This window comes from Ctenopharyngodon idella, chromosome 12 (genome assembly GCF_019924925.1).
Source record: "Ctenopharyngodon idella isolate HZGC_01 chromosome 12, HZGC01, whole genome shotgun sequence".
Taxonomy (NCBI): Eukaryota; Metazoa; Chordata; class Actinopteri; order Cypriniformes; family Xenocyprididae; genus Ctenopharyngodon; species Ctenopharyngodon idella.
The window spans coordinates 28,114,156-28,138,506 of record NC_067231.1 but is presented as its reverse complement, the minus strand read 5'-3'; the positions used below and the strand labels follow the sequence as shown (position 1 = coordinate 28,138,506).

The following is a 24,351-nucleotide window of genomic DNA, read 5'->3' as shown; positions in this document are numbered from 1 at the left end:
AATGGTTTAAAAGTATTTTTCATTGTTAGTTCATGTTAACAAATCATCTACTTGGAATTATACGGTTCTATCTACATTCTGAGCAGTTTTGATATATTGAGCTTCAAAGTTTTTGTATTCCATTCGACTTTGTAGATATGACATTTTTGTTTTCTAAATAAAAAGTCCCCGAATGTACTCAACATTACCAAAAACATCACATAATGTAAATAAGTTGTCACAGAATAACACTAACTCAATTTTGACAAAAAATGTCAGATAGACCTTATAATTTCAAGGGAACGAAATGCAGATAACTAAATTCAGCATGAAACAAAAGTTGTGATTGTATTTTCTTCCCTATTAGGAGTGAAACGGTTTCTGGAACAGATTTAGGGCAGACTTGTTTTTGTATGTAGGAAATTTAATGGAGCTTGTCCCAACCTCGCGTCTGTAAACACTGGAGAAAATTTATTGCTGCAAGAGGGAGTGAGAGTTGTTTGGATTAGATCACGAGGCAAATGAATTAAAAATAAAATGTGCAATAAATCATTTAGAATAAACACTGCAATATTCCATTAAAAAATAAGAAGTCAATTTTGATTTCCTGGTGACTTTAAAGGCAGATCACAACACAAAGGATGACATATTTAGTTTATTACAAACAAAAAACCCTGCTGTTTGAGTTGTACAGTGAACATTATACATGCTTGTGTGTTTAATAAATCCCATAGGTGTTTTCTGCTCCATCTCTGTAGCGGTCCAAGTATCTGAGTGGCTGTCCGTGAGGGTATTTCTTCTGAGGTGGGTGATACACTGGAGGTCTGTTGTACTCGAACACTGGCTCTCTCATATCTGTGGAATTTATCAAGCACAACATGAGTAACATGAGTTTTATTTGCAGGGTTTCCGAGTTGTAAGCCAACAGTCATGACCCAGATTTTTTTTTTTTTTTGGAATGGATGTTAACATTACCGGGTCACACACCACTTATGTAGTGTTGCCAAGTTTTGTTTGAGAAAGAAGCGACCTGGGGCAAGTTGCATAAACTTAGCTACAATGTTAAGACTGTGTCTTAAGAACTTGTCTATTCCTGTTTTCTGCTTCTGCATATGTGACCCTGGACCACAAAACCAGTCATAAAGGTCAATTTTTTTTAAATTGATTACATCATCTGAAATCAGCTGAATAATCTGAGGGTGCAAAAATATTGAGAAAATCGCCTTCAAAGTTGATCAAATAAAGTCCATAGCAATGCATATCCACTCACAAAAATACATTTTCCATATATTTACGGTAGAAAATTTACAAAATATCTTCATGGAACATGATCTTTACTTAATATCCTAATGATTTTAGGCATAAAAGAAAAAACTGATAATTTTGACCCATACAAAGTATTGTTGGCTATTGCTACAAATATACCCGTGCGACTGGTTTTGTGGTACAGGGTCACATATTATAGAGCCAATTGAATAAATTATGTAGCTATAATTGTGTGGGTGTGTTGGTATGGATGTCAGAGTGTGGTTTATGTGTGTGTGATAAAAAAATTGTGCATGTGTGTGTATAATATTTGAGAGAGAAAAACTCTACTGTACTGCAAATAACAAATCCAACCACTGTGCTCATCAGCGGAGCTTTGCTGGCATCTAATGGAGAAAATTTGGTACTGCACCCAAACAAACTCTTACTGAAAGCTCATTTTTTCAGATATCAACCTCAAATTTGGAACACAACTTGTTTAGATTTATGGCTTTGATTGTCTAGCAGTTTTTGAGTTTCATAAAATATATATTTTATATAAAATAATGTTCATAAATCATTTTCATAAACTTAAACCTCTATAGTTTTTTCTTATTTCACTTTTTAAATTTTTTTTACTTCAACAATAATCTGTCAAAGGTCTCCTTTAGCTTAAATTTGTTATGACAGTTTTTGGACATGGACATTTTTGTCCTCTATGGACCTATGTGTAACTGTTTTTTAAATTGGCACAAAAGGGTTAATTTTCTGATTTCTGTATGTAACAGACTTTAAAAAGTTAGAACCAGTCTTGAAGTAAATTTATTAAGACTAGTGTAAGCAGGTTATGCAACCAGCCACTGGTCTGGAAAAAATAAACCCAAAACATTGTTCATTTTCAATCATTGAACCGTTTCTAGGCTCTTTCTGTTGCATCAAAACAGCTTGTAATTGCATACAAATGCTGAATCAAATTGGATGTCTAAATAGTCAGTTTAAAGGTTCATTACTGTAGTCTTTAAAGCATGCATTATTTTGAGACAGAAGCAGAAACACATGGCCAAAAATAGCAGACTAGATTTTCCAGACAGTCTGCTCTTAAATATTATAAAGGAAGTGTGTTTTTCCTTTTACACCCACAGATTACTCACTTAATAACTCATGAAAGGTGCGAGTGACGGACTGATCCCATTGGCACTGGAAAAATGCAAGACCGGATGGAGTAATCACATCCTGATGTCTCCTGTAGAAGTCTATTGTTCGGAAAGTCCGGTGCTTCAGACAGTAGCTACAAATTGGACAGAGAGACAGAATACATATGTCTGCAAGTGACGCAATAACTTTGGATATCACTCTGCTTTTTACTGAATATATTCTTTGAATGTTACACAAGTTGAAGGGTTTTTCTGTGGGGTTTTCTAAGCAGTGAAAAAAAATACAAAGAACATCTGTTTTAAGTCAATGGCCACTTTTATTCCATGAGCCATAATTACTATAAATCATTCTCGTTTAGGAATGTAATGGCTACTTTTCTGAAACTATGCATTGCACAAGACACATTTAGAAACGAGAAACAAAACAAATGCAACTGCTAGTTTGTTGGTAAAATGTCTTGATTCATTTTCTTAATGCAAAATATAATTTTGTATTTTCTTTTTATTTTATTTTAATAATAGGGTAAAAATGACCTAAAAAAATTGCTTTCATGAGATGTTTTATTGTAACACTATTTTTACTCTCTAAAGCAGTGGTTCCCAAACCTGTCCTGGAGGACCCCCAGCCCTGCACATTTTGTATGTCTCCCTATTTCTGACACACCCATTTCAGGTCTTGCTGTCTCTATTAATGAGCACATGAGTTGAATCAGGTGTGATATATGAGGGAAACACAAAATGTGCAGGGCTGGGGGTCCTCCAGGACAGGTTTGGGAACCACTCCTCTAAAGTGTAAGAGTAGTATTAAAACTACCCACCAGGGTGCAGGTCGGATGTCAGCACTGAAGTCAACCGGTCCATCTTGTTTAAACAGGATGTAGGCATATCTGTGCAATCCTGTCCCTCTGGCAGGAAAAGGGCTGATGTAATGACAGATCTCTTCACCTGACGTAACAGAATTCCCAGGGATATTCCCCCTGTAATTTATTAATAGTTAAAAACTGAGATCACCACATAATTTGTTTCAAACAATTATTCCTTCATGTCAGGGTTTTCCAACCGGGGCTGGGTCAAACTGAGGTAAGACAATGCTGAACTGAATGCTATGATCCCACTGCCATGCAGCTGTTAAGGTAAGTGTGTTTGGGGTCACACTTTATAGTAGGGTCCAATTCTCACTATTAACTAAATATTAACTACAAATTTTGCCTCAGTAATCTCCTAATTACTGCTTATTAATAGTTAGTATGGTCATTGTTAAGTTTGAGTATTGGGTAGGATTATGGGATGTAGAATAAGGTCATGCAGAATAAGGTATGTGCTTAATATGTGCTTTATAAGTACTAATAAACAGCCAATATCCTTGTAATATGAATGCTAATAAGCAACTAGTTAACAATGAGAATTAGACCCTAAACTAAAGTGTTACCGTGGGTTTTATGGAAATGGATTTTGGTGAAATAAATATTAATATGGCTCAAGTAATGCAGGATAAGCAAACATACTCACACCAGCCAATGAAGATACTCCTGCTCACCATCCAGGAGGTGTTCATCTGCAAAAACAGCCACAGTTTACTTCACTGTACCACCATCTTGTGGAGGAACTTCAAATTGCATTTTAATAACTGTGAGTGACATTTCTGCAGGTCAAATGACCAAAAAGTATTTAACATTTGAAAACATACACACACACACATATATACACACACAACCGTTCAAAAGTTAAAAAGAAATTAATACTTTCATATTAATACATACAACAAGAATGTGTTAAATTGATTAAAAGTGACAGTAAAGATATTTATGTTACAAAACGTTGTTTCAAATAAATGTCGTTCTTTTGAACATATTCTATTCATCAATGAATCCTGAAAAAATATAAAGCAGCACAACTGTTTCCAACATTCACAATAATAATAAATGTTTCTTGAGCAGCAAATCAATATATTAGAATGATTTCTGAAGGATCATGTGACACTGAAGACTGGAGTAATGATGCTGAAAATTCAGCTTTGATCATGACAAATGACATTTTATATTGCAATAATAATTCACAATATTACTGTTTTACTGCATTTTTGATCAAATAAATGTAGCCTTTATGAGCAGAAGAGACTGATATTAAACTTTTGAATTTTGTATAACCATCTTTGTGCATTTGTGAAAGTAAAAACATAATAAAAATGTACTTATGCCTTCTTTTATAGTCTTTTTTTAATTTTACCTTCAGATATGTTTATTTATTTATTTTTTAAAAAAGTATTCCTTTCAAAAACAGCAGCCAACTGTAATGATTTGCTCTATGTAAACCTGATATTCTGGGGAAATTTATGGTTTAATCTTCTGGATAGATCTACAGCATTCCTTCTGGTACATAAAGATTTCCAGATCATCTACTGAATGGGTCTTATGAGCCAGTAGTGGATTCTTTGCATGTCTGAGGTTTAGTAATTTATGATAGGTTTACCAACGTGTGTGTGTGTGTGTGTGTGTGTGTGTGTGTGTGTGATCCTTTTTTTCTGGACATGCATTTTAAACTGCATTTAAAAAACGTCTGACTGAGAATATAGAATATGTCTATCATTATATCAAAATATGTATTTGATGTAAATTTTTCTGTACCTGGGCTGGTTAACAACAGTGTCCAGAGTGAATTCTCTTCTGCTTCAAAGCGTATCTGAGGTGCTTTAGCTGCCTGTGGATTTCACACAAACAGTGGAAATCAAAGCCTGTTTCCTGTATTTCAAACAGAATCAGTCTTTACATGTTCTGAAGCCTCACCTGACTCGGCGTTAAGTGATTCCCAAAATGCACGACTGCACTGCTGTCATCTCCGTACGCCACATGCAGCATGACCCGCGGAACAAAATATGCCATGGGAAAGAGGTCCTGGTAGATTCGGTAGTGTTCGGCGAGCCTCCGGATGTGGAACGGTCCATTTGTCTTCTCCCACTGCGCCTTTACTCTGTCCAGGGAAATGCGAACTGGAAGCCATAAAATAAGTAAAGATTACCTTAAAGGAACACTCCACTTTTTTTGAAAATAGGATCATTTTCCAGCTCTCCTAGAGTTAAACAGTTGAGTTTTACCGTTTTCGAATCCATTCAGCCGATCTCCGGATCTGGCGGTACCACTTTTAGCATAGCTTAGCATAGATCATTGAATCTGATTAGACCGTTAGCATCTCGTTAAAAAATGACCAAAGAGTTTCAATATTTTTCCTATTTAAAACTTGACTCTTCTGTAGTTATATCGTGTAGGCCTACTAAGACCGAAGGAAAATTAAAAGTTGCGATTTTCACAGACGCTGCGTAATGTCATTGCACCTGCTGCAGCCATGGTACGGCAGCAAAGTTCCTTGATCATTACGCCGGAATGAGAGTATAGTTCCTAGTCATATCGGCCATAATCGCAACTTTTAATTTTCCTTCGGTCTTAGTACACGATGTAACTACAGAAGAGTCAAGTTTTAAATAGGAAAAATATTGAAACTCTTTGGTCATTTTTTAACAAGATGCTAACGGTCTAATCAGATTCAATGAACTGTGCTAAGCTATGCTAAAAATGGTACCGCCAGACCCAGAGATCGGCTGAATGGATTCGAAAACGGTAAAACTCAACTGTTTAACTCTAGGGGAGTTGGAAAATGAGCCTATTTTCAAAAAAAGTGGAGTGTTCCTTTAAATGTCCTACTGATGACTGATAAGTGATAATATGATGTAATCTCAGAAGTCCTATATATATATATATATATAGCTTTAGCCTAGCAGCATGTCAATGTCACTCCGTGAGGATTTTCTGAAGATCAACGCATCATGTTATGTTGTGTGTGGGCTTGTTTGAATCGAGACAACCTGCTCTAAATAACGCTGTGTGATTTACTATGGTTTACTAATGTTTCGCGTAGTTACAAACCAGAACGTGGCGCAAAAAAAAAAAAAACTTAATCTGTATACTGTTTACATGCACGTTTGCAGAGACTTTTTGCAGTTCAATTCGTGAGACTGGACAAAATGTAATGATTACCAATCGAGTCATAGAATGTGATTATTACCTGATTGATCGGAGCATCTCTAGTATGTTTCTATACCACTAAACATGAACATTTGTATATTCACCACTCAAATCAAAAGAAAAAAATAATTTTTTATCACTAATTTTGCATAAATATTTTTGCATTGTGACATGGTTTTCTCATTAATGCAAAAAAGTTACATTTGTAATGTACAAATGTAAGTATACATAATGATAGTATTTGTTGTACTGGATTTATTTATTAATCTAATTTAAAAAAAAAAAAAAAAACAGTAATGAGAATTTGTTTGGTTGGAAAATGTGCATAAAATATCACAATGCAAACAATCCTAGAAATAGGCTTGAAATGCATATTTTTATCACTTTCTTTTGATTTCTGATGCACCAAACAAGATTATTTTAATGACATAATCCTGCAAACAAAGCAAGATGTGTACATCTGAGTACACTGAAAAAATTTGACTCCACAAAACCTGCAATTTGACAACATGATGAGTCACTGGCTGCATCCGAAATCACATACTATCCTACTATATAGTAGGTGAAAAACAGTATGTGACAAAAGAAGTATGTCCGAATTCACAGTACTAATAAAAGAGTAGGCAAAAAGTACCCAGATGACCTACTACAAGTGTGCATACAATGGACGCTTTACTATCCCATGAGGCCACAGGAGAGGACTTGTGAATGGCAGTGAAGCGGCTGGCTGGTAGGTCACATGATAATGACAGCATGGTGAATGTAGTATGTCCGGATTACATTCATAATACACATTCATACTATATAGCAGTCGTGAAGTAATTATCTATTCAAAATAAGTACCTACTCAAGAAAGTATGCAATTTTGAATGCAGCTAATGATTTTGCTGCATGCTTACAAATATCATCTTTAGGAGGTCATTGATTTGATCTTGACCCTCAAGATTTACACTAGATACTTAAAAATATACACTTAGCAATTAAACCCCACTTTCAGTTCAGATTTTTCATCATAATTCTGGCATCATTCTACTTTTGATTAACCTGATTTTTGATTAATCATAATGATGCATTGATGCTGGAGTCACTCACATGTTCGCAGTCGATTGTCTCTTTCCATCTCTGGGTTCTTTTTGTTCTCCTGCATGACCTTCTTCCTCTCCTTCACCTCTGCCTTCCTGGAGGGACGCTGATATGGCAGGCCGATGTTGACCGGCGCAACGGCTGCTCACACAAACAATCAAAACCTCATGAAAGCAACAATCAGTGATGTCACCCAAACAAACCCACATGAATGCATCTAGATTTGATATTATAGAGCATGTCGTAGTATTTCAGTTCAACTATGGATGTAATGGGTGTGTATTCACAGCTCAATGGCTCAAGTTCATCCGTGATGACTTGCCTTCTTTCGTCTCCTCCTCTCTGTATTTCCTCCAGGTCTTCCACCAAACATCTCTCCGGTCGGCCTCCTCCGCTGCTCTCACGTAGCGAGTGTAACTGCGATATTTCTCCAGAGAGTCCAGCTGAGTCCAGTCAATGTCCTCATTGGGCATCGGACCCAGAGGAGGGGACCTGTGACCCAGAACAGCTACAGAAGGTACAAGAGGATTTATTATTAGTGTAATAAAAATGATAAAATGGTACAATGTAAATGTAATAATAATAATAAAAATATTAATAAATGCTATAATAATGTTTAATATAAATAAAATAATTAACACAACAACAATAATATAAAATGTTGTAATATAAATTTAATAAAATACAAATATTCATAAATGTTACAATAATGTTTAATATAAATATAATAACACAACAACAATATAAAATGTTGTAATATAAATGTAATAATAAATATAATAATGTTGTAATATGACTATAATAAAAACTAATAATATAAAATGTATATTGTAATAATAATCAATAATAGTATAATATTGTTTTAATATTAATATAATCATAAAAACAGCAACAATACATATAATAATGTTGTAATATGAATATAATAATAAAAACAGCATAATAATAAATATGTTGTAGTATAAATATAATAGTAATAATAATAATAGTAAACAATAATAAATAGTATAATATTGTTTTCATATAAATATAATACTGTTATAATATAAATATAATAAAACAAACATCAATAATAAATATGTTGTAGAATAAATAAAATAATAATAATAATAATAGGAAAACAATAATAAATAATAAATTGTTTCAATATAAATATAATATAAAATGTTGTAATATAAATTTAACAATAATAAAAAATAAAAAGATTATTACATTTTATGATAATGCTTAATATAATAATATATAATAAACAACTACAACAACAATAATATAAAATGTTGTAACATAAATGTAATAATATGTTTTAATATGAACAATATAAAAACAACAATAATTATGTTGTAGTATAAATGTAATAATAATGAATAATAAAGTTTATTGTTTTAATATAAATAATAATGTTATAAATATACATTTAAAAATAAAAAACAACAATACTAAATATGCTGCAGTATAAATGTAATAATAATAATAAATATTATAATGTTGTAATGTAAATATAATAATAATAAAACAACAACAGTAATAATAATATCCTTCATTTAGAGACAAGCAGTAACTCAAAGTGCTGTAGAAAGATACGAAAAATAGATGAACAGAAAGGATAGAATGAAAATACAGACTAGTTAATTAATTATCTATTGATAACAGAATAAGTAGACAACAAGTAAAAACAATTTCAAGTACAAATAGAGATATAAAGGTGTAAAATATAAATGTAAAGGTCATTCAGACCAGCAGACACACTCGCGCGCATACAGCAGCCGCTCTGCTGATTATTTAACTCCTTAACTGCACATTTACACAAATATCCTCCAACACCCCTCACCGGTGCACCGAAGACCCCTCGCATGATGCTTCAGCCCCGCATCCACCGCCGCCCGCAGCAGAACACACGCCGCGCTGCGCAGCGCCATGATGAACCGCTCTAGAGACGCCGAAATGCGTCAACACACAAGAAACGTGACGCAACGTGCGTACACGTCACCGCGTCTGTGTACTCCTTCATATAGAAAGCGACGAGATTCGCCCATGAGAGATCCAGTGCGCGCAGGAATCGGGATTTTACGTTTCTACACATCTGATGAGTAAACAAACCTGTGAGTTATATGAAAAAGGAGTTTGGCGACAAATAAATCCTCTGCTTTAAAAATAGATGTTGTTTAGCGGTGATGTAGGGTCAGCTGAAGTTTGTTTATTCACGGTGTCTCGATGTTTCCAGCACATTAATTCACCTAAGAATGAAAAATGACTATAATTCATGAGTCAAATGTATTTTATTCAGTTATACATCATATATAGTAGTTGTACTTCAACATAAACACTGATATAGATGCTTAAATTCTTCCTTCCATCATCTATCTATCTATCTATCTATCTATCTATCTATCTATCCATCTGTGTCTGTCTGTCTGTCTCCTGTGACAACATGAACCAATAGTGTTTCTCTGCAGTCCTTAACATTTTTTCTTCATTTATTTTATACTTTCAGGTTTCCAGGTTTATGATGGAGGATCACATGCAGTGCACAATCTGCTTGGAGTCGTTTAAATTCCCTGTGACCATCCCGTGCGGTCACACCTTCTGCAAGGAATGCATCTCCAAATTCTGGGAGGCCAAGGACAAAGACTTCCACTGCCCTGTTTGCAACACATCCTTCAAAACGAGGCCTCAGCTGAATCGCAACGTGTCTCTGTCAGTGTTAACGGAGGTGGCCGCCACACACAGTCCAGCTAAGAGAGATGTGTGCACTGGAGCCTCCGTCCACACGGAGCCGGAGCAGATCTGTGAGCGGCACCAGAAACCTCTGGTCCTCTACTGCAGGAATGACTGCATGTGTGTTTGCTATGAGTGCATTGTAATCGAGTGTAAGGGACATGATACGATTTTAGTGGAAGATGAACGAAAGAATAGAGAGGTACAAACATGCACTACCATGATGTATAAATACTGTACAATTTAAATAGTATATCATCATTTTTTTTTGCGTTACAATAATGAGAATTGGGGGTTAAAATAATGCTTAATTTTCACTAATAATTTGTAATAATGGGAGTATATTTTCTTTATGCAAAATCTGTTTTTTTTATTTCTTTAATTTTAGAGTGCTATTTTTTGATCTTTAGGTTTTGTGAGATTCAATCTGTTGTGAAAATGTTTGAATCTTGTATAATAATAATATTTTTTGACATTTCTCTTTTGGTATGCAGGCAGGATTAAAGAGAAAGAGTGCAGAAATCAAGAAACTCCAGGAAGCCACTGAGAGGAACCGTCTGGAGCTCATGGAAAACATGGAGAAAGCGAAGGCAAGGCATCTCCTACCATTACCATCTTCATTAGAGACTTTATCCAGAAATGAAAATGTGCTCATTCTCATATCATCCCAAAACCATATGATGGTGACAATTTAAAACAAGCTTGCATTTGTTATTAACATTAGTTAACTACATTAGTTAACATGAACTAACAATGAAAAATACTTCCAATGATTTAATAATCTTAGTTAAAGTTAATTTCAACAATTACTAATGCTTTTTTAAAACCAAAAGTTGTAACTGTTAAAGGAACACTCCACTTTTTTTGAAAATAGACTCATTTTATGGACCAGACATGAACTAACATGAATTATCATGCAATATATAATTCATAATACATAGTAGTAATTAATAATAATATAATATGTAATATAATATAGTAGACATTTAGGGTTTTTTTTTATTAACTAGTTTTTCTTTCAAAAAAAGGACACATTGTTCCTTTTCATTTAATGAAAGCAGGCAATGACCAAGAGCTGCCATGCTCAAATAAGGACTATATAGCAACATAAAATGATAAATTTAATTTTTTATAGAAGAAATGCCTAAAAATGGACATACATTGAAATATAAGAGAACAGACGTAGATGAAGGATGCATATTGAATTAGTAATAAAATCGCCGCTCATGGCATGTCGTTCTCCCTCTACTCAATCAGGTCTCACTACAGCAGACGTCTCAGTGGGTGAACACCAAGTTCTCACAGCTGATAAAGGTGTTGGCAGAGAAGCAGGAAGTGACGCAGATGTTTCTGGATCAGCAGCAGGAAGTGACAGTGTTGCAGGCTGAAGAGAGGCTGGCTGCGCTGGAGGAGAGAACGATCCAGCTTGTAGCCCTGCAGGAGGAGATCAGCAGCATGTGTTCCCTCCCTCCATGCCAGCTCATCAAGGTTACAGCATATTTTATTTTATTTTATTTTATTTTATTTTATTTTATAAATGAGAGAAGGGACTCACAAAATAAAATAATAAATGAATAATAAATAATTAAATATAAAAAAATAATAAATGGCCCCATTTGCGTTTCTATTGATGCTACTAAGGTTGGGGAAAATATTATTATTTATTTTTTGTATTTTATATTTGTATATTTTAAATATAAAATATTTATATAATAATTTTATTCAAAAATAATATAAATTTTATATACATCTATATAAAAATAATAATTTTTTATATTATAAAAAGACTTATATTTTTTTTTATTTATTTATTATTTTATGAATTATTTTACAATGATATTTCTTATTAATTTATATATTATTCTTTTATTATTTATTGTTAATGGTTTATGGAGTCCCTGTTTGTGTGCTCATGCAGGACTCCAGGTTCATAGAGGTCCCACGCTTCAGTGACGTTCCTGTGGATGTGCATGTAAGCGTACAGGAGAAGCTGACCCCCGTCACAGACGTCCTGTCCCGCGTGTCTAAGCTGGTGTGTGAGGATCTGGAGAGAGCCGTACAGGTGTCCGGAGGACAGGATAAAGAAAGTGAGTCGGGATCGCACTGACCGTCTGATGCATGTTGCACAAAAAAATGGCTGTCGGAAACAGTTGTATAAATAAATAATTATTTAACATACTGTTAGTTTTATTATTGTTTTTTTCTATATCATCAGCATTACTTTTTCTTTGTCTTTCTCGTAGGCTCTCCTCAAGATAAGAGGCCAGTTCTGGCTGTTGTTCCCAGTCCTGCAACTCCATCATATCCAGCAGAGAGGGAGGGGCTAAACGCATGTACGCTCATATCATCTCATGCGTATGATAGTACAGAGTGCAAAAAGTTTTATTCTCAGTCTCATATATTGCAATTCTTCTCTTCACCCAGACCGCTGCAACCTGACCTTTGACCCTCGTACCGCTAACGCTCACTTACGCCTTTCCCAGAGCAACAGGAGGGCGGAGCATATGACCTCTGGGCCCCGCCCCGTCCCAGCCGACGAGTCCCGCTTCGACCACACCTGGCAGGTGTTGTGTTTCCAGAGCTTCACTCGCGGGCAGCATTACTGGGAGCTGGAGGTGTCGAAACCATGGGCCTACGTGGGTGTGACGTACCCAAACATCCCGCGCAAAGAGAAGGGCAAACGCTGCATGGTGGGGATGAACGAGCTGTCGTGGAGCCTCCAGCTGGACGAGCGGCAGCTGAGCGCGTGGCACGCCGGCTGCAAGGAGTCCGTCGCGGCCCAGCTGCAGTTGAACGCGCAGCCGCTGCGCATCGGCATGCTTCTGGACTACGAGGCCGGTACGCTGACCTACTACGGCGAGGGACAGGTGCGGCTGCACGCCTTCCACTGCGCGTTTTCACAAGCCCTGCTCCCTGCCTGCTGGATTGGGGAGGGCGTCACTGTTACGCTCTGTGAACCGCGAGCCTGAACATTTGTACGCTGATTTGTCCTCAACAGGATGGTCCCGAGGAAATAGATGCATCCCTGCTGTAGCTGGACCTGATACGTGTTGCCTTTCTTCTCCATCATTCACTCCTCGTGTTTTTGAGCTGTGGTGAGATTTGATGAGCTCAGGATTTACTCTGGGATGGTGCTGTAAAAGCTCTGGTTGATCTGTGGAGAATTATACTTCACGCAAGTACATGAACGCAGATGCTTTCAGCTACACAGGCTTGATGTGTCAGTCATAAGTTACGATATTTCCTGAAATAATCAATGACAGTATTATATATAAATATATATGTCCAGAAGTATGTGTATTATGCATACATATGTATTTTATATATATATATATATATATATATATATATATATATATATATACATGCATACACACGCACACATACACATATATATATTCCTCATAGTCCAGAAGCATGTGTATTATGTATACATATATTATAACAATACATATGCATACTGCACAATATATAACACCGGTCAGAAGTTTAGAATAATCAGTATTTTTTAGTGTTTTGGAACGGTATTTGCTGCATCTATTTAATCAAAAACACCAAACACTACTATTGTGAAATATTACAATTTAAAATAACTGTTTTCTGTTTGCATATATTTCATACTCGGCATATTAGAATGATTTCTGAAGGATCATGTGACACTGTAGACTGGAGTAATGATGCTGAAAATTCAGCTTTGATCACAGGAATAAATTACAATTGAAAATATATTACAATAGAATACAGTTCTTTTAAATTGTAATAATATTTCACAGTATTACTGTAAATCTGTTGACATCTGTGTTCACGTACTTCGTAAAGTGTGTTTCTGCCATATTCTCTTACTTGTGGCCAAATTATGGAACTTTTAAGAAGTTTTTAAGAATTTGCATTTGAGGGCCAGATGTGCACTTTGTGTTTATGTTGTGTTCAAGAGACATCGAAATTGTTAGGCTATCTGCTGTACCCGCTCTAGTATATGATTTATATTTTTTAGTTTTTAAATATTGAGAATTAGATCTATTCACCTGCAGTCGCAGAGGACAAACATCTGTGTTGTGTTCATTTCCATGTTCAGTTTTCCTGTCGGATTCTCGTAATAGTGATTTTGTATTTGTACGTATTTCTACTGTATCAGTTTTAGTAGAATTTTGTTTATTTTTGCAGTTTAATTGTTATGCTAATGATGTGTCCATCTTTCAGTCATTATCTTTTAACACTTAAAATACTGACATCTTAAATTATGAAATTAAATTTCATACTCTAATAGTCTAGTCATATGGTGCGTTCATGTCGGAAAGATCGTATTTACGAGCTGAACGCACAAGAACGCCACCACAATCTCGAAAATACGAGTGGGAAGTTAGGGATATTCTTTAAAGAGTTAGTTCACCCTAAAATGAAAATTCTGTCATTAATTACTCACCCTCATGTTGTTCCACACCCGTAAGACCTTCGTTCATCTTCGGAACACAAATTAAGATATTTTTGATAAAATCCGATGGCTAAGTGCTCTATTGACAGCAAGACAATTAACACTTTCAATGCCCAGAAAGCTACTAAAACATATTTAAAACAGTTCATGTGACCACAGTGGTTCAACCTTAACGTTATGAAGCAACGAGAATACTTAACGACTACTTAACGACTTTATTCAACAATATCTAGTGATAAGCAATTTCAAAACACTGTTTCATGAAGCTTCGAAGCTTTACGAATCTTTTGTTTCGAATCAGTGGTTCGGAGTGTATCAAACTGCCAAAGTCACGCCCCCCAGTGGTGAACCATTGAAATGTTGAAACACTTATAACGTAACGAAGCCTTGTTTACTGAAATCACGTGACTTTGGCAGTTTGATACACGCTCCGAACCACTGATTCGAAACAAAAGATTCGTAAAGCTTTGAAGCACCATGAAGCAGTGTTTTGAAATCGCCCATCACTAGATATTGTTGAATAAAGTCGTTATTTTGGGGCGTGTCAGTGAGAAACATGGCGGAATAACACAATAGGTATTTAGCAGTTACATTTGTCAGGCTTTTCTATTTACAAGTAAGCTAATTGCCTGCACAAAATGTGATAGCATTATAATATAACAATATAATAACTTCCCAGGAGGACTTGAACGCACCAATAGACTTTAATGCTGTCTTCACGTGCTGTCGGAATTACCAAGTTTCCTAGGTAAAAATTGCACACGAACGCCCTCCCATAATCACGACTTCAGAAGTGGGAATTATCAAATTTCCATTAGCACGTGAAGGCAGCATTATTTTCATCGCCATTGGCTGTGTTCAGAATAGAATACTTGCAATCTGCACAGAAATACTAAACACTATTATTTGTTATGCAACAGTAATGCTGCTTTGCTTGTCACTAATTTAATTTTGCAAGTAATCCCACAAGGTTATTTTGCATTTTTAGTCCAATTTGTTCCAATTAGTCCAATCAAATGAGTCAGGAAGGATATATTAAAAACAAAGTTGATTGCGGTTGTTGTTTCCGGTTCATCACTTTTTAAATGAAAGGTTGAGCACATTGCATTATGGGATGCAGTATCTTTTTCAGTGTGCTCTGTTTTGTCTTGTACGTTTTGGCAAACTTTTATGTGCACACTATAAATAATGTGTACTGCAAAAATATGCTATTCTGAACATAGCCATTCTATAAGGAGCCTTTGAATGCTTGAGCACTGTGTGCATTATGGGATCATAATTAAATGAACTCCTTCCTGTTAAAGCGTACTTGAGGTCTGAGCTGACTTTATGCACTAACAAATAGAGTTGTGCTTAATATTGGGAGACTGAAAGTGATTTACGATTTACTTTGCACAAGCCATCTGAGCTGCATGAGTGAAGGGAAAACTGGAAAAGCATATCTTTTGGGAATAATGAAGTCATTCTGTATTGTCTGGTCCTGCTGTTCACAGGTTGATCTTTTACCGATTAATGTGAACTTTGTGTGCTTTTGAAACCCTGGACATTACCTATGTACATGAATAATGAGCACAAGAAGACATCCATAAAAGATTCTCAAATGAAATGCATCGTTCCACTTGTATACATGTTTACTTTAATAAAATACACTTCAAATAACAATACAGTCAAGACTATGCGTTAATTGTATAATTAAATAAATTAGGGAAAAGATGAATCAATAAACGCTGTCCAGGAGACTGAAGGTGCATGAAGGGTTAAAGTGCATCTTAAGTCAAACTGCTGCATGCTACAGAGAGACGCCAAGACAGGTACACACTGCTGCAGAAAACACGGTCTGAAACGAGCTTCATCAGAGTATACGGTGCAGTGAACAACATGTAATGTTTGTGAAGGTGATTTTAGACACACTATGGTCAGTAAATGATTCCAAAAGAATCCAAAATGGAACTCGCAGCACAATAAAAGTTTTAGTCAAGCGATGCATTTGACAGAATGCGCAGTAGAGGGGCGTTCACGTTGATTTGCAGCGAATAAATGACCGGAAGTGTTTCATTTTTAAAGGCATTTGAGACGACTGCTTGAGTATTTGTTTAACAAGTGAGCAGCAACAACCAGTGAAGCTCATGTGATCTTGCATCTAATATAGTTGGATGCATCAGCCGGGCATGAACGATGACAGAAAGCGTTGTTAATGTGAACGCCCAAGTGTTTTTGGGCCTTGTCCTGAACTCTTGTGCAACTAGCAAAATACTTTAATCATTCTCATTCTATCAATCTATACAAAATCAGTCATAAATAAATTTAGAAAAGCTCAATCATTTACTGTCGGATTTTCTTTACGGCTGGAAATCTTAACAGTAGGTCCCTCTCATTCACGAGTTATGAATCCATTAAAGTTGTGTCTCTCTCGTCCCTCTACATAGGCCAGGTCAGATTAATGCAGAGCACTCCGCCCCCTACTGGAGCCCCCAGTTACTGCGTGCAGCTTCATGGGGAGTCTGTTCAAGTGGGCGTTAACTGTGGCGGGAGACGGTGAGAGGATGAAATGAAGGGTACGGAGAGAAAGGAGAGGATGTGCGCTCGCTGCAGATACGTCTACTGGTTCTTCTTGTCATCGGGTGGGGAGTAGGGTGGAGGTTTGTCCTTCAGAATAAAAACAAAACAGTATTCTCAAATTATTACCCAAGTTTATATTTTTGTTGCGTTGATGCAGCTCTACACTATGGACTTGAGTAACAGGTTGAATCTGGTTATACCACATATAGACTTTTGACATGTTTAACTTGGGTACATATGAACTTGGTTGGACCTGGTTATATATGGCCTTTGTTAACAGAATAGACTTGGTTAACAGTTTGAAGCTGATTATATATGGACTGTTAACAGGATAGACTAAATTGGTTGGATCAGGTTATATATGAACTTTAACGCATTTAACTAGATTACATATGAACTTTGATGCATTTAACTAGGTAACATATGAACTTTGACGCATTTAACTTGGTTACATATGAACTCTGACGCATTTAACTTGGTTACATATGAACTCTGACGCATTTAACTAGGTTACATATGAACTCTGACGCATTTAACTAGGTTACATATGAACTCTGACGCATTTAACTTGGTTACATATGAACTTTGACACATTTAACTAGGTTACATATGAACTCTGACGCATTTAACTTGGTTACATATGAACTTTGACACATTTAACTAGGTTACATATGAACTCTGATGCATTTAACTAGGTTACATATGAACTCTGACGCATTTAACTAGGTTACATATGAACTCTGACGCATTTAACTTGGTTACATATGAACTCTGATGCATTTAACTAGATTACATATGAACTTTGATGCATTTAACTAGGTTACATATGAACTTTGACACATTTAACTAGGTTACATATGAACTCTGATGCATTTAACTAGGTTACATATGAACTCTGACGCATTTTATCTAGATTACATATGAACTTTGACGCATTTAACTAGGTTACATATGAACTCTGATGCATTTAACTAGATTACATATGAACTTTGATGCATTTAACTAGGTTACATATGAACTTTGACACATTTAACTAGGTTACATATGAACTCTGATGCATTTAACTAGGTTACATATGAACTCTGACGCATTTAACTAGGTTACATATGAACTCTGACGCATTTAACTTGGTTACATATGAACTTTGACGCATTTAACTTGGTTATATATGAACTTTAACGCATTTAACTTGGTTACATATGAACTTTGACGCATTTAACTTGGTTACATTTGAACTTTATTATACATGAACAGGTTGAACCTGGTTATAAATGGACTTTGTTAACAGGATAGACTTGATAAACAGGTTGGACCTGGTTATATATGACCTGGTAACAGGATAGACTTGGTTAACAGATTGAACCTAGTTATATATGAACTTTAAACATATTTAACTTGGTTACATATGAACTTTATTATATATGAACTTGGTTAAACGATTGAACCTGGTTATATATGGCCTTTGTTAACAGGATAGACTTGGTATACTGGTTGAACCTAGTTATTTATGAACTTTAACACATTTAACTTGGTTGCATATGAACTTTATTAACAGGTTGGTTAACAGGCTAAACCTGGTTATATATCGACTTTGTTAACAGGATAGACTTGGTAAATTGGTTGGACCTAGTTATATAAGGACTTTAACACATTTAACTTGGTTGGTTACATATGAACTTTATTAAAAGGTGGGTTAACAGGTTGGACCTGGTTATATGTGGACTTTGTTAACAGGATAGACTTAGTTAAGAGGTCAGACCTTGTCATATATGGACTTTAACACATTTAACTTGGTTGCATATGAACTGTTAACAGGTTAGTGAACTCACCTCCGGCAGGTAGACCCGCATCGGAGCAAAAGTAGTCGCAGTGGAACTTGCTGCAGCTTCGGCTGCTTTTGCCTCCGCTAGAACAATAAACACAGCCATTTTAATGGGGCAAAAATTTATTATGAATAAATAAACAAGATGTCTGTCAGAGTTAATCAGTAAAACAGTAGTGACATCTTCAACAGTACAGTTACAGTTCTGGCTCATACCTGCAGGGGTTCTGGGCAGGTCTGGGTCGAGAGGAGCTTGGTCCATTGGAGCTGTATATGGGGGAGGCGGCATGTAGGCCGCTGGTCCATCAAACCAGGACCCACCTACAGGACCCAAATGAAGCAGAAAGTTTAAAGTTTGCTCAGAACTATTTAGCAGTTATCTGCATGAATAGATTTGTTGTGTTATTACCTGGAGGTGGAGGTCCAGGATAGACATATCCAGGAGGAGGAGGTCCGGAATACATGCCGTTAGTAGGAGGAGGTGGAGGGTAGGCATACGCCCCATTCGCCATGTAAGGACAGCCGAAATTTCCAGTCACTGGTTGCCCTCTGGATGCTGAAATAAATGAGAGAGACTGAACGTAATGCTTCCACATCAAATCAACAGTTTGATGGTAAAAAGAGTGTCTTTTTAAAACTGCTAAAATGTCCAAAACAAACGTACCCTGTGCTGCCACCTGTAGCATGTACTGTCCAAACTCAATCGCTCCTCCAGCAGTAAAGATCAACTTGAAGGTTGCAGAACCTTCCCAGCCACCTGGAACAGTGATGGAAACACACTTTTAGGGTTGGATATCGAGAACCGGTTTCATTTTAGAACTGGTTCCAAGAACCGTGGATTTGATAAGACACATGCATTTCAGTTCCTTTGTGTGCATTTTAAACCATTCAAGGGCAAGAACACCCTGTGCTGCACACACATCCAAAGCACACTCACAGAAAAAGTGATTTTAATGTGATTTTAAACCATTCAAGCGCTGTACATCCAAAAAAGACGTGCGCAAAGAAATCCGCCTCTCATACTGTTACTGAACTGAGTTCTCTTCCGCCGCTTTTTACACTTGAACGGACAAATACACACAAAAATATTTCAAAATATCCTCGTAAACAGTCGGTTATGCCTTAAATAAATAAACGTAAACAGTTGACAAAGAAAACGCATGTGTAACAGTATATTGGATCCGTGCAGCTCTTAAAGTGACAGCAGCCTAATATTCCTGCTGCCGTCTCCATAATAACGTTAATCAAACAACAAAAGACAAAGAGAAAATTCACTCGCTGTTCTTGACTGAATAACTTTTGTAACTGTATTTGTAATGTATATTTTATTCATAAAGTGCAGTGATATTTTACAGTTTCTATACCTGAATACCTAAAAATCTTAAAATCACTTTATTTCAATCGTTCAGTTGTATTTATTTGTGCGATTGCTAATTTGTTTATTTGTTCTTTTTTTAATTGCTGAGTGTTTACTTGTCTTTAATAATGCTTGAAATTTATATTTGTTATGCTAGATGTTTTTGCTATGGTATTTTTAAACCAGTCAAAAGTTCCTTGTGTAAGGAATCGATAAGAAGAATTGGAATAGGAATCATTAAATTTCAAACAATATCCAACCCTATGCTTTAGTATACTTATATGCCATAGTCCTCTTTACTGTGCCACGCATACACACAAGTTCAGATTACCCAAAACCAGGACTCTTCATATACTTTCTTTCAAGGATCAGATTATCCAAATGAAAACTCAAGAAGAGTCTTGATTCACATCTGAACCAAATTGGTTTTGGGCTGGATCTGGCTGAGCTTTGGAAGAGATTTTGGCCCACATACCACGTGGAATTACGGCCTAAGGTTGGCCCAAGTACTGTTTGCCGAAAGTCAAACAGATCAATGCCGGAAGCAGACCAAAACTCGCCCACAACTTCACAGTGTCCCCAGAAATCAGCCATAACTGGCTCACAACAGCGCCGTAATCCCCAGATGTCAGCCAGACAAGAGCCAAACTGCCACCACCTTCACCAAAGAACGCAGCCACAACTTATCCAGAAGCTACAAAAAACAGCCATAACTGGGCCAGTATTATGCCAGAGTCACCAAAACTAAATTACACTTATATAATATAAGTATAATAATAGAATGAAACTACACAAATGCAAAGTATAGCATTTTATTGATGCAGAGATACTCTTTTTTTAAGTTTAAAGTCCAATTCACACTGTACCGACAGACACATTTCGTCAGATCCGTGTGTTACCTCTATTGGCGTCTATCGGTGCTTGTTTTCTTCGATTAAACATGCTGATCTGAGAACTGACTTGCTGTAATCTGGTGACTGTCGGCATTGCTGTATTTATTTTTAGTTTCAGCTTTGGACTCTTTATTCCCTCATTGCTCACTCTGTCCTCACAGCAGCAGTATTACATTTTGGTTCGGTGTTCTTACCTCCAGGCTCGGCGCTGATTGTGCCTTTGATGTAGTTTGCGCCAAGTACTGGCTGTTTCACCTCACAGCCCTTTATAAGATAAAATGGCATCATGAAAGACTGCAGCGGGTCCTTCCCTTTAGTCACGAAGATCATCTAAAGACCCAACCACATGAGCAGTTAAAATAGTCAACATAGTGAGGAGAACTGATGTTATTTACAAACCATTGAGATAGACCAAATATCACAAATGTATGTTTCATCCTACAGCCAATCAGAAGACAGTAAAAGCCCATCTACTCCAGAATAGATTGTTTAGGTTTGGGGTTTACCATATTAAAAAATATAACATACATTGCTCTGTCTTATCATTATTAAAAAAACAACATGATGGTCTCTAAACTCTTTTTCCTGCATCACCTACCCTATAAGGTGTCAGGTAGACGCTTCCCTTCTTGCTTTTTCTGAAGGGTTCTGGCAAGTGTTCTGTGTCACTGAACACCAGCTCCACATTCTCATATGACATCAAGACACTGTAGGAAAACATAGTCCGTTTAATACAGTCAGCACTTTCTGGGCCAACATAATCAAAGCAGGCTTTGTCATCGCTAATACACTGTAAAAGAAGGATTTTTCAGTCTTTACTATTTCACGTTTAATTCAATGTGTTGCTTGCCTTTTCTTTGTAATTATTTGTGAAATTTAATCAATTGTTTTAAAGTAAATCCTACACCTATTTTTTTTTTTTTTTTTCTCAGTGTAAGGAACAAAGAATAAAAAGTTATTTTTTGACCAACTTCAGTGGCTCTGCTACAATATGATTTAAGGCTTTAAAGGGATAGTTCACCCTAAAATGAAAATTCTGTCATCATTTACTCACCCTCAGGTTGTTTCAAACCTGTATAAATTTCTTTGTTCTGTTGAAAACAAAGGAAGATATTTTGAAGAAAGTTTGTAACCCAACCGCTTTGGGCCACCATTGACTCTCATAGTACTTTTTTTTCTACTATGGAAGTCAATGGTGGCCCAAAGCAGCCTGGTTACAAACTTTCTTCAAAATATCTTCTTTGTGTACAGCAGAGCAAATAAATTTATACAAGTTTGGAACAACCTGAGGGTGAGTAAATGATGACAGAATTTTCATTTTAGGGTGAACTATCCCTTTAAATCCAAATTGCTTTTCCTTGACTTTTTTTTTTTTTTTATAGTTTTAAAGAATGCCAGCATCAAATACTAGTGTTAAAATAATTAATTATAAATAATAATATATACAAATATACAAAAATTAAATTTTAAGTATTACATATATATATTTAATATTACATATTAAAAATATAAATCAATATATTTTTATTATAAATAATAAAATAATAATAATAATAATAATAGTCAATTATTATAGTGGAAGTAATTTAGGAAACACAGTTTAAGAGTAATAAAGACATTTATTTTAAGAGTAACAAAGAAATAAGGTAATGTAGAAGAAATGAAAAATAAATGAAAATCTTAATAAGATGGTATCCATTTGGGTACTTATATAGTATTTTTATTGTTTTTTTTTTTTTTTTTTTTTAGAGATGTCATTCCTGAGGTCAGAAATTAAGACATTTATTTTAGGAGTAATGAAGAAATAACGTAATGTAGAAAAAAAAAAAAAGAAAAAAAAAAAGATTGATATGTTAAATATATGATGTCATTCCTGAGGTCATCGATCTCAGTCTTTATCAGTTGTGTAATAAGATCAAGCTAGTGCTAGAACATGTCATTTCTTTTAGAAGAAGGTTAAGAAGATTATTGTTGAACTACCGCGACTAAACACATCAGAAATACTATTCCTACTACGGCGAGGGTTTAGCTCATTAATATTAATTACGTAACGTAGCATACGACCAGTAGGCCTATCTGTGATTGGCTGAAAAGCATACGAACGTGCCTGAACGCTGCAGGAAGGTTTCCAAGCAACTTGAGCATGACTAAATTAATATTCATAGGATCAGACTTCGCCATAGTAGGATTTCGAAAGCTGCGCACGAGCCATATTATTAAAAGATAGAAATTTATCTGACTGAATATGAATTACATTTTTAGTGTGTAAACATAATGTTGCATAAAATCTGAGTACGTTACAAACTGAACAGAATGGGTGTGATCTAACGGTTCACGCGATGTTATCCAACACATGACACTGTAGACTGTACTATTCATATTATTATAAGTACAAAAACACATAACATACAATAATTAATTCAATACGATCGTTTTGGACAAATCCGTGAAATCAGCAACAGCACAGATACAATAATAACGAGTTTGATTATACCTTTCGCTGTTGTTGATGATAACACCTCCTGATTCAGAATGATTGCTGTTGAGGGCCATGTTTGATGTCTGTCTGTTATTGTGTAAAATTGACACTCAACATTCTACGAGCGCAGCTCAATGATCCACCTGCACTTCCGCCCTAAGACACGCCCCCCGGTGACATCAACGGCTCTGGTTTTAGACGATTCCCGAACCTTCTCAAATAAACAGTTTGGTTTAATCTGATCAAACAACGATAATTTTGTAATCTTTTAATACTGCTTGCATAGATAGATAGATAGATAGATAGATAGATAGACAAGAATTGTAATAGGGATATATATAATAATTAGAATGTAATTATTAATATATAAAATATATTAATACCGCAAATATTTATTCTATTTTTTTATGAAATACACTCGTCAAATATCAGATCCTTATTTCTTTATAAGAAAACCATTATTTTAATTAAAAGCGATTCATCATCACTAAGGTTTATTTTGTAAATGACACACACTCAGTGCTGAGGTAAAACTTAAATAACGACGTAAAACATCGGGACAGTATTCATATGTCTATATAGGCCAAATATGACTATTTAAAACTTGATTCAGCGTC

The 24,351-nt window shown here is 35.6% G+C and overlaps 3 protein-coding genes across 4 annotated transcripts; 1 reads left to right on the top strand and 2 right to left on the bottom strand.

The window, feature by feature from the left end:
* Positions 1–619: 619 nt before the first annotated feature.
* Positions 620–9,463, bottom strand: mrpl38 (mitochondrial ribosomal protein L38). Of its 2 annotated transcripts, XM_051913784.1 has the most exons (9): positions 9,306–9,463; positions 7,800–7,985; positions 7,487–7,618; positions 5,162–5,364; positions 5,003–5,075; positions 3,888–3,933; positions 3,197–3,355; positions 2,376–2,512; positions 620–834 (listed from the first exon to the last, which is right to left on the bottom strand). In XM_051913784.1, the coding sequence occupies exons 1-9, from the start codon at positions 9,391–9,393 to the stop codon at positions 698–700; spliced, it is 1,161 nt and encodes a 386-aa protein (XP_051769744.1). In that variant the 5' UTR covers positions 9,394–9,463; the 3' UTR covers positions 620–697. The 2 variants fall into 2 exon arrangements, with proteins under 2 accessions (XP_051769744.1, XP_051769745.1); XM_051913785.1 differs by lacking the exon at positions 2,376–2,512.
* Positions 9,443–16,290, top strand: trim65 (tripartite motif containing 65). Its single transcript, XM_051913774.1, has 7 exons — positions 9,443–9,576; positions 9,969–10,394; positions 10,687–10,782; positions 11,450–11,680; positions 12,111–12,279; positions 12,436–12,525; positions 12,617–16,290. The coding sequence occupies exons 2-7, from the start codon at positions 9,981–9,983 to the stop codon at positions 13,159–13,161; spliced, it is 1,545 nt and encodes a 514-aa protein (XP_051769734.1). The 5' UTR covers positions 9,443–9,576; positions 9,969–9,980; the 3' UTR covers positions 13,162–16,290.
* Positions 16,238–23,916, bottom strand: wbp2 (WW domain binding protein 2). Its single transcript, XM_051913792.1, has 8 exons — positions 23,750–23,916; positions 21,854–21,962; positions 21,450–21,585; positions 19,670–19,762; positions 19,415–19,561; positions 19,222–19,326; positions 19,013–19,089; positions 16,238–17,270 (listed from the first exon to the last, which is right to left on the bottom strand). Exons 1-8 carry the CDS (start codon positions 23,806–23,808, stop codon positions 17,223–17,225), a joined length of 774 nt encoding a protein of 257 aa, XP_051769752.1. The 5' UTR covers positions 23,809–23,916; the 3' UTR covers positions 16,238–17,222.
* Positions 23,917–24,351: the final 435 nt, after the last annotated feature.

Excerpts from the sequence above, each read along its gene's own strand:
- trim65 (XM_051913774.1), top strand. The coding sequence starts at position 9,981 with ATGATGGAGGATCACATGCAGTGCACAATCTGCTTGGAGTCGTTTAAA. Across the intron at positions 10,783-11,449 it reads AAAACATGGAGAAAGCGAAG|GTCTCACTACAGCAGACGTC; the intron begins GCAAGGCATCTC and ends CTACTCAATCAG. Across the intron at positions 11,681-12,110 it reads CTCCATGCCAGCTCATCAAG|GACTCCAGGTTCATAGAGGT; the intron begins GTTACAGCATAT and ends GTGCTCATGCAG.
- mrpl38 (XM_051913784.1), bottom strand. The coding sequence starts at position 9,393 with ATGGCGCTGCGCAGCGCGGCGTGTGTTCTGCTGCGGGCGGCGGTGGAT. Across the intron at positions 5,365-7,486 it reads AGACAATCGACTGCGAACAT|TTCGCATTTCCCTGGACAGA; the intron begins GTGAGTGACTCC and ends TATGGCTTCCAG. Across the intron at positions 2,513-3,196 it reads GACATCCGACCTGCACCCTG|CTACTGTCTGAAGCACCGGA; the intron begins GTGGGTAGTTTT and ends TCCAATTTGTAG.
- wbp2 (XM_051913792.1), bottom strand. The coding sequence starts at position 23,808 with ATGGCCCTCAACAGCAATCATTCTGAATCAGGAGGTGTTATCATCAAC. Across the intron at positions 21,963-23,749 it reads ATCATCAACAACAGCGAAAG|TGTCTTGATGTCATATGAGA; the intron begins GTATAATCAAAC and ends GTTTTCCTACAG. Across the intron at positions 19,562-19,669 it reads GCTACAGGTGGCAGCACAGG|CATCCAGAGGGCAACCAGTG; the intron begins GTACGTTTGTTT and ends CATTTATTTCAG.